Genomic DNA, 10,316 nt, shown 5'->3' on the forward strand with positions numbered 1-10,316 from the left:
AAGGCACTTAAAGAACAATCCCACTGTTTTTAATATCTTGTTTGTTTTTTATATTTCTGTCTTTGGTAAAACTCAATGACTCTTAAATGCAAAGGCAGGTTAAAAAAACAACTTATATTCACAGAACTTTCTTTTGGAATATGCACGTGAGAACAATTTAAATTATTAATGGCTTTTCACATTGGGTTTTGCCATAGAAATATTCCATTTAACACATTTTGCATTTTTCGTTAACATAACACAACTCGAGGATTGCTGACTAGCTTGTTCCTGAGCTTTCAACTCAATGACTGAGTTTTTGCATAGTTTGACCATTAAGATTGTCTTGTAATCCAGCTGTACTTTATAAATACTTAAACTCAAAGTTCTTTCCTGTAGAGGCGGCTGGATCTGCCTTAATACAGGTAGGCCTGTATTAACGTCTCCACGTCGCCACGTCTCCACGTCAACGCGACTCTGTAGCGAGGCGCTCTGCCGGGGCCAAGGTCGCTGCGTGAGGAAGCGCTGGGACGACGACGTCTACCTCCACCTCGACCCGCGGCGTTACCGCATCGGGCGTTGGAGCCTCCGCGGGGGCCGGCATACAAATGGACATACAAACGGCTATGATGCGTAATGCAATACAATGAAACCATAAAACTTAAAATGAATACAGAAAAAAGCTCTGACCTTGTTTGTGTACATTAGCACGCTAACCTAAGATGGTGAGCACTGTAAAAGGCAAATGTCATAGAAATACAGGAGTAGTACGGGTATTTAACTGTTTACCTGGTTAATTTGACAAGTACAAAAGAAAATGGAGACGCTGTTATGGTGACATACACGTCAGTGCGGCTGTAAATTGTTGTCGCAGCTCCAATGACCAACTACAGCATCCTTTAATGCTACACTGGTTACAGAAAATCAGTCGTCTGGTAATGGCAATGTGCTTTTCTCTGCTGTGTGGATGAAGCACTAAGTTGTTAAATTTAACATATTTTGGCTCTAGACACTTAACTTTTCTACTACTTTTTTTTTAGTTCCTTCAAAACCTGACCTCAGTGAGTCCACCACTTGCTGTAAGTCTGTCTAGTTTATATAGAATGTAGCCCGCTACAACGATTGCAATGGCAACGGTACACTTAAAAATGGCCGCCGCTCTGACCGTCCTGCTACATTGCTTTGAATGGTCCGTTCTGCTCCTATTTCATTTCTGCTGTTAGCATTTGGCTCAAAGCCCAGTGAAGGATTGACAGTCTGAATACACTTCAGTTCATATAAAGTGTCTGATATGAAACAACAAATGCATCCTCGTCGGTTCAGAAATCATGCTCGGTGACGTAACCGAGCTCTTCAGCCACTCTCTGACCGCCTTCAACTCCGTGCTCCGTCTCCACGCCTGGTTCATTTCCTGTGGACGGGGTTAAGAAACACGGATGGAGTTCAGGATTTGAGTTCTCTTGTTACTTAGCAGAAGACCAGATAAATTCAATTCTAATACATCACATATTTGTTCAATAGGGGGCGCACTGAGGTGTGCGTGGTTTACCTCTCTTCCTGCTGCAGTAGATGGACACCATCAGGATGGTGGACATGCAGTACAGACAGAAGACCACTAGAGGGCAGATCAGTCCCACCACAGACAGATGAAGAGGAGGAGGATCTGGAGAGGAAACCAGCAGCATTTACAGTATTGCAGTGTTTTTTCATTATGAAATTCACTCGCTGTGCTGCAATCCCTCCACTACAGATCAATAAGGAAGTAGAAGATATCTACTCGATTTGACTCAACTTCATTCTGCATCAGCCTCAAATCAACCCAAATATATAAACTTTTTAATATGTTTCTACAGAAGGACTGTAGATTTGGTCCCTCATCACTTACTTTGCAAGTTCATGATAAAAGGGATCCTTTGTACGAACAGGATTCATAATTATAATCTGACTACATTGTTTTAAGACGGATATTAAATACTGTGACTCTTTCCTCTAATGCAGCCAAATTCACAATGTAGTTGTTCCGAGTTGGGGCTTAATCATGACATCATCAGACTAAATAAATAAGTTTGATCAGCTATATTGACATTTAAAGTGAGTGATCACAGGAGGCATCAACCTTCACTGGGCGTGTCTGTAATGCTGCGTTCACGGGCAGGCTGGTTTCATCCACCATTCGTAGCTATAACTACAAAAAAAGAATGCGTCGTAATTTGTAGATATCATTTTGTATGTTATCCACGTAATCATGAGCGAGGATGGACAATCGACGATCTTTTTTCTAAACCTGAGTTGTTTCCTGTGAAGATGGAAGTTTATTTTGAAAAGACTATAAATGTAACGAGCAGAAAGTGACACGTGTTGAAAGTTTGAAGTTGAAATCATCTCAATTTTGAGTTTTGGGTTAGTACATCAATTAAACTGTGTGTGTGTAGATATGTTACCACATCAAAAATATAGTGTTTAAAAAACTCTAAACTTTATAAATGTGTCTGTCATATAACCGTTGTAATTTAAACAGACAGTGGAGGTTGGTGTCCTCACCTACAACACTCATCCAGGTCTTGGATGATTTTGAAAACAGACCAGTGGAACACCAGTAGAGGCCTTCGTCAGACCGCTGCACATCGCTGATGGTGAACTCTCCTGCGAGTCCAAATCCAATGAAGCTCCTATTGCTGAAGAAATACACTAGTTGTGACGAACTTTCTCTGGTTTTACAGCGCAGAGTGACATCACTTCCTGCAATCACAGGAAGTTTGGGAAACTCCAGCAACACAGAATGACCTGAAAGAGAAACACAGACCAGAGTCATATACAGACAGAGGTATTCCATTGGAACAATACAAACACAGTGACAGTTAGTTTACGTACCAGAAACACTGATGTTGACCTGGACGCTCCTCTGTGCAGCTCTGGTTTCACACCAGTAAACCCCACTGTCTGATGAGAACAGATGTGGAATAATGCAGGAGGAACCATTAAATCCACCAAAGTCTTGTTGACCGCCATCGCACGTCTGTGTCTGTCCTCCTGTTGTCCTCTTCACCGCCCATCCGTCTACCGTCTGTCCATCATCAACACAGCTCAGAGAGACGGCGTCTCTTCTCAAGAACTGCTGACGGTTTGGACTCACACTCAGAAAGACTGGAGGATAAAACAACAGAGTTAAGTGTGGACGTTTGTGTGAATGTGTGTGACTCAATGTCCTTATAAATATGTGTCGTCTTTGGCTCACCTGCAGAGACAGTCAGCTCAAACAGCAGCGCAGCCAGGCCTGCAACGGGAAGACGGGGTTACTAAAGGCCAGAGGTGAAAGGACAGATACAGTAACTGAGATCAGGCCCAGACCTTTCAGCCTGTGGACTTCTTCTACTGAACTACATCAGGAAACTGTGGAGAAATCCAAGTGAAATGTGTTTCAAGCGAAAAGGGAACCACACGAAAACCACAAGGAAAAAGGAGAAATACTTGAATAGCGTAGACTTGCTGTTGCACATGAATAAATATACTACATGACTGAAAATCACACTGTTTGATTAAGAACAATTAATCAGATTTAGAGTTTCATGAATCAGTATTTTTCATTTATTATTTCTGTTAATTGTTATTGTGTAATCAATGACACTCAACCTTTAAATGACTAGTTAATGTTTACTGTTATCATTTAACCCATGAGCCTGATAGTTACTGTTCACCCACTCTTTACTATTCAGTTACCTTTCAATGACTAGTTACTGTTATCTTAACCCATGACACTGACTAGTTAGCTGACTAAATGGTGATCACTGACTCGCTTGTTCAAAGTTACATTTCAATGACTGGTTACCGTTTACTTTCATCATTCAACCCATAAGACTGACTAGTTACTGGTCATTGACTTGTTTGTTCACTGTTGCCTTTCAATGGGTGGTTATTGTTTACCTTTTACTGACTCGTTACTTTTCACTAACTAGTTACTGTTTACAGTTACCTTTCAATTAGTTACTTTTATACTGACTAAACTGTTTACTGTCATCATTCAACCCACAACACAGACTTACTGTTTAATGTCATCATGTAACCTATAACACTGAATGGTTACAGATCAATGACTAGTTTCATGACTAGTTACCTTTTTAATGACTAGCTCCTGCTTCACGTCACCATTAACCATTAAAACCGTTTGTGACTCACCGAGAACCAGAGAGACGGACGAAGCCTTCATGTTGTCTGGATGATGAGTCCGTCTTTGTGCCGCTGAACATTTATAACTCACAACATATTACATCACATGACTTCTGGTTTCCTGACCCGGAGGAAGATAGTCAGTGAGGATTCACTTTGTTAAGTGCAGACGGAACATTTCATCACCAACAGACATAAAGAAACTCACCACCATGATGTTAGTGCGTACGTTTTGAGGAACGAAGCTGCGAGGATCAAAGTGCACTTATATATAATAAGTAATATACATACATACACACATACATATACACAAATATATACATACATATCTATATATGCTGCAGGTGTTTGTCCTGTAGGGGGAGTCAGAGCTCCGTCCCTCCACACTGCTCACTCACTGACTTAATGAAGATCTGTCGACTGAACCACAGATACTAAACACACAGAAGACAGGAAAACACTGAAACTAATACTAATGATGCACTGGAAAGAGTTTAAAAATATGTAAATTAATCAAAATACTTAAATTATTTAAAAAACAGTGCCACCTTTAAGTCATTATTTTTCCCTGAGTCAGTTCTGGAGAAGTAACTTTTCAGACCAACCGACACCAACCAAGAGTCGGCTGACTCTTTAAAAGAATGAGGAGTAAACTTCCTGTTTGATGGAGTTTAAAGACTCTTTCAAAGACCAGAACTGTGTTTTCAAAGTGGCTCCAAACAGCAAATACGGAGGCTGTTTTATATTTCTTGTGAAAAAAAGAGATCTGGCCAGAATGCAAGAATTTGTAGAGCAGCCAGTAATTTATGCAATCTGGATTACATCACGAGTTTAAATACAGAGAAACGTAAATATGAATCTACAGAATAAATTAAGTGTTCATGTGGGCTGCTGTGTAACTCTCAGTGTGCCACCGATGATCGTACTGACTGTGTCTTCACACTCGGCTGTCTGGCCTCGAGGCGGCAGGATTTCTCTTCTGTTTTCAGTTCTGCTGTCAGAAACATTTTTCCTCCAACAGCGTCGGGCCGCGCTCGTCGTGCCTCTGCTGCTGTTTCTGATTTCACAAACAACAAAGATCTGAGCGATGCACGGAGCTCTGCACCAACGCAGCACATATGATTACTCCAATTTCATCATCACTCAGTTTCCAAAGAAACTGCAGAATGTATCGTCTCCACAAAGCAGGGACTGATGAAACACTGTGGTAAAAGCATTTGGAGATGTTCATTACTCACCTGAGAACTGAATCGATTGTGACGCTTTATTTCACAGGTCTGTATCTGATACTTTACTGTCGAGAGTTAGAGAAGAAGATTGATACAAGTCTCCTGTCTGTATGGTAACTTGACGCTGGTTAGCTTAGCTTAGCATAAAGACTGGAAACAGGGGGAATCTTCCCACCAGCACTGAGGAACATTTCACTATAGTAAATACAGTGTTCATTGTAAAATAAGACATATTCTGTGGTGGAATGTGCAGAGCTCAGGGCTGAAACACACTCATTGTTCAGTCCTATGAATGACTGAATTTCAGAGCACAGTGAGATTTTATGTCGCAACACATTTCATGTCCTCTCATCCATATTCAGGACTCGTCAGCATCAGCTGGTCCTCCAGAAGAATCCAGTATCTGACGAACAGCCGGCCTGTTGTGTGCTCTATGAATATTTCATGTCTGGGATGCTGAGGCCTGCAGGTCTGGCAACGTTTTGTGTTTGAAAACGTCGCAACAACAGTCAAATTAGCTCGTGTTGACGGCCCCTTAAAAATGTAGTCGTGCTAGAAGAGATTTAGTGGTTATTGACTCTGGTCAGCGGGTTTAAGGCGAACTGAACTAAAGTAGCTAAAGATACTTATCGGTGGAAGAGGTAAACTATATTGTATAAAAATACTTCAGTTAATGAACAAAAAGTATAAAAATCTAAAATATACAAAAGTACCAAATGTTATGCAGAATGGCCCATTTCAGAAAGAATATGAATTATTAAATATATATATATATTAGAATAAAAGATTTGAATTATTGATGTGTTTATCATTAATGTACAGCGGGTAAAGGTGGGGCTCATTTTAATTACTTCCTAAACTTCTGGATAGTTTAATCTATACTAATACATCCTAATTTAATAGTTTAATCAATTTGTATTAAGCTTAGCTTAAAATTAATAGATTTATATTTGGTATTAATAATTAACATCTACATAACATTAGAGTAAAGAAAATAGTATATGTCCCCAAAATGTACTTCTAGTATAAAGTAGCATTAAATAGAAATACTCAAGTAAAGTAAGTAAGGTTCTCAAAATTGTACTTGAAAGGTGCTAAATTAAAAATTAAGAGCATATTGCCTCCACACAGCTCTCAACATGGCGGCTAAGGCGGCAGCTAGCAGCTAACAGAGCTGCAGTGCAGAGGGGCGGCACTAAAAGCACACGCAGCTGGCCGACTATGTCAACAAAGCACAGAAACAGTTGGTGCGGCTCAGTGGTTGTAATGTCTGTCCTCGTCTTAAGACATTTCTTACATTTTATCAATGCAACACAAGAAGTTTCTGAAAACTTAAGAATGTACTTTACTGGATGGATGGATGGGTTTACCAAGAGCTGGTGCAACCTGAGGCGGGCATGGTGGTGTTGTCTCACAACAAGAAGGCTCTGGGTTGAAACCTGCCAGCTGAGGTCTGCGTGCTTCATCCTGAATACCAGAGATTAAGTTAAACAGGTTAATTGGTTAAAACGTGTTTATCTGTCTCTTTGTGTCAGTTCTGGGATTAACTGGCAGGCTGTCCACGGTGTACTCCAGCTCTCGCCCAGTGTCAGCTGGCATTGGGATCAGGCGGCAACCTCCGGTTCTGAAAAGTGAAGCCGATGCTGAAGTGTCTTAAAGCTGCATTCTCTCTAGTGACCACCAGGGGGCGACTCCTCTGGTTGTATAGAAGTCTATGAGAAAATGACTCTACTTCTCTCTTGATTTATTACCTCAGTAAACATTGTAAACATGAGTTTATGGTCTCAATCTCTAGTTTCAAGTCTTCTTCAATACAGCATGATGTTCATTTAGTACATTATGGTCCATTTAGAGTCAAACAGACCATAAAGCAGGGTATGCTTTAGGGGCGGGGCTACACGGTGATTGACAGGTCTCTACCAGAGACGTATATGACGTCTCTACGTCACTCCTCCTCAGCCCAAATGTGGTCACTTCGGATCACTGGTTGCAAAAAAACAAGATGGCGACAACCAAAATGTCAAACTCGAGGCTTCATCAGTCCACAAACCAATGAGGTGACGTCACGATGACTACGTCCACTTGTTATATACGGTCTATGGCTGGGATCCAGCACCCCACAACTCTCTGAGGATAACAGGTCATAGATAACGAATGGAGCGATCCAATGCAAGAGAGGAGGAACTTGATTGCGTTAAGGTCAGCGTGTTACCGACGACACTGTAGATATTATAGAAAACCAGCCATTAGCATTCCAGATACTCTGTTAAGCCAAAGTGTAAGGGGGGGGGGGGGTTGAGTTTGATCACACCAGAACAGCTGAGTGCTCACTAAACCTCTTCCTGGTGGAGCCATCCCCCTCCTTACACTGGCGGCCTGGTCCTGCCCGGCCCAGCTTGGCTCAGCCTGGTCCCCCTCCCTGTATAATCTGCTCCGTCAGATGGAAGCTGTGGTCCGGTGCTGGTGGTGGGGGGGGGGGGGGGGAATAAGAGTTTTATTGTCCCCGATTCTTCCCCTTTGTTGGGGATTGCAGCATCATTTCTAGGTCACTGGCTGTGACTGAACGCCCCACTGCCCAAACTGATTCTTCACCGAGGGGTATTCATCTCCCTCCCCATTTCTCGCCCTGCACTTTCAGGAGGAAACACGATTAGAAACATGCTCCCAGCAACAAACAGCCGGGCGGCGATCTGCCAAACGGTTCCAGCTTCTGTTGTCTGTCAGAGCAGATACATTATGGATGCTGACTCAAACTGTTTTGACACAAAGCCTCTTTCATGGTGATAATTGGGCGGACGGGCTCTCAGATCCTTTTCCAAATTCACATTTCTACTCATAATTATCCTTAACCTTTGACCCTGATCTCCATCAGAGGGGTTAAGCACAAAGTAATGCTCTGGCCTGATGCTGCAATCAGAGGCTGATGACAATGTTTGTTTTAGAGAAGAACATTTACGTTGCAGTCATTTAGCAGCTGAACTGTAAGAGCGTCAAACTCTTCACTATTTTCACACTACTGTATATATTTTAAAATTAATGTTGTAAATATCTAATAATTTACCAATAAATTATATAAAAAATGATCTTTGTACAAAAACCAAGGGGCAACCTCCAGGTCTGAAAAGTGAAGCCAATGCATTCATAGACTACTATGAGAAAATGACAAGCTAGCACTAGTGTTAGCTGGTGATGCAGCCAGGCGGCAACCTCCTTGTAACACGTTCCTGTTACCACCGTGGGCTCTCCCAGCACAATGGCACTAGTACACTCAAATAGTGCTGCTTAACGTTCTTCATTCGTCATCACAGTTCAGGCTGGTCTCGGCCGTGCGCTCTCCTGCAGTGCCTCCGAGCGCACCCGCCGTGTATGATTCTGTCGGGATGGTCTGTCGTCCTCTGTGCAGTGCATTATATCTACTGACCAGCAGGGGGCGACTCCTCTGGTTGCAAAAAGAATTCCGATTGTATAGAAGTCCATGAGAAAATGAACCTACTTCTCACTTGATTTATTACCATTCAGTTGTAATAAAAGACACTCTAAAGAGTCAGCTGTTCATTCCAATAAGGAAGAGGCAAATAGCCAAACTCGAGGCTTCAAAACATCAGTCCACAAACCAATGTGTGACGTCACGATGACTATGAAACTTCTTACCTACAGTCTGTGGATGCAGCGTTACCTGCTGAAGGTACCGCGTCCTGCTGGGCCTCGCACAGCTTTAGATTGGAGGTCAGGAATACCGAATTGGAATTATTGACTTCCGACATTAGTCTTGTTACTCTCATATCTCTCACCACTTCCTGTATTCGGTCACAGTCGATGATTTGCAGTTTTTATCACGTTAACTTTGAAGTGCCTAAATCAATATTAAAAATGGGTCATAGTAGGTTCAAAGCTATAAGTACTCCATGGGTCATCACCCTAGTGTGTTTCATGTTTGTGTTTCACGTTTGTCGTCACGATTTTCAGGCTGTTTCTGCTGACAAGTTAATATTTCTGCAGCTTTGTAACCAAAAAGGAGGAGCCAACAGCTTCATCTCAGTTTGAACAAAGTCCTAAAACAACAAGTCTCCTGTTGTGTGTCAGGAACTTCAGAAACAGCCTGAAGTTTCTCTTCTTTGTCCTTTTTCTGGATGTGAGACTCAGCAGCAGACTGTGTGGGGAGAATACGCTTCAATCTGCAAAATTTCAGTTTGTCACGTGAGGGAAACAGATTGGATGTGAGGAGTTTGTTGGAGGGAGCTGCAGCAGATGTCTGGAGGGAATCTTTAGAGTAAATCAGATCACTGCGGCTCTGTGACAGGCGCCTCAGTCGGCCCCCATTAAGAACTCTTCACTCGGGGGCATAAAAAAAGGCTGCCGCAGAGTCGGAGCTGGTTAGCAGCAGAAACTCTGTCACACTGCAGAGGAGAAAGAAGAAAAAGTGGGTCTGCAGTCAAGAGTTTTCTCTTTTCTTGTTAGAGAACAGCTGGAAATAAGGACGGTGATGTTAGAACATCAGTCCAACACTTCGGTCTACATCTTGACTGTTTCAGGTCAGATTTGCAGAAAATGTGCTGCAGATGATGCATGCATATTATTTCATGCCTTTTATCTGCTGCAGTGTTTTTCTAGTCTGTCTTTATTAAACTAAAAAGCAAGGAATCTCAGACTGCCTGTCCTATGCACATGTATTTGTCCTTTGCATATCTTGAGAACTGTTCATCTGATCTACTTCACACTTGTTGGGTGTGTTGCTGAGGACACAGAGATGTGCAGCGTCGATGTAGGTGGGATTTGGACAAAAGACACGCCCACAGTTGATTTATTCCCTCAGTAAACATTGTAAACATGAGTTTATGGTCTCAATCTCTAGTTTCAAGTCTTCTTCAATACAGCATGATGTTGTCATGTGTATTATGGTCCATTTAGTGTCAAATAGACTATAAAGCAGGGTATGGTTTAGGG

At 42.0% G+C, this 10,316-nt stretch overlaps 1 protein-coding gene across 1 annotated transcript; it reads right to left on the reverse strand.

Moving 5' to 3' along the window:
• Positions 1-22: 22 nt before the first annotated feature.
• Positions 23-5,649, reverse strand: LOC116393803 (low affinity immunoglobulin gamma Fc region receptor II-like). The gene is made up of 7 exons (XM_031866428.1): positions 5,382-5,649; positions 4,153-5,200; positions 3,215-3,253; positions 2,851-3,123; positions 2,521-2,763; positions 1,529-1,642; positions 23-1,390 (listed from the first exon to the last, which is right to left on the reverse strand). The coding sequence occupies exons 2-7, from the start codon at positions 4,181-4,183 to the stop codon at positions 1,299-1,301; spliced, it is 792 nt and encodes a 263-aa protein (XP_031722288.1). The 5' UTR covers positions 4,184-5,200; positions 5,382-5,649; the 3' UTR covers positions 23-1,298.
• Between the last annotated feature and the right edge of the window lie 4,667 nt (positions 5,650-10,316).

This window comes from Anarrhichthys ocellatus, unplaced genomic scaffold (assembly GCF_004355925.1).
Source record: "Anarrhichthys ocellatus isolate YVR2014 unplaced genomic scaffold, GSC_Weel_1.0 scaffold2, whole genome shotgun sequence".
NCBI classification, from domain to species: domain Eukaryota; kingdom Metazoa; phylum Chordata; class Actinopteri; order Perciformes; family Anarhichadidae; genus Anarrhichthys; species Anarrhichthys ocellatus.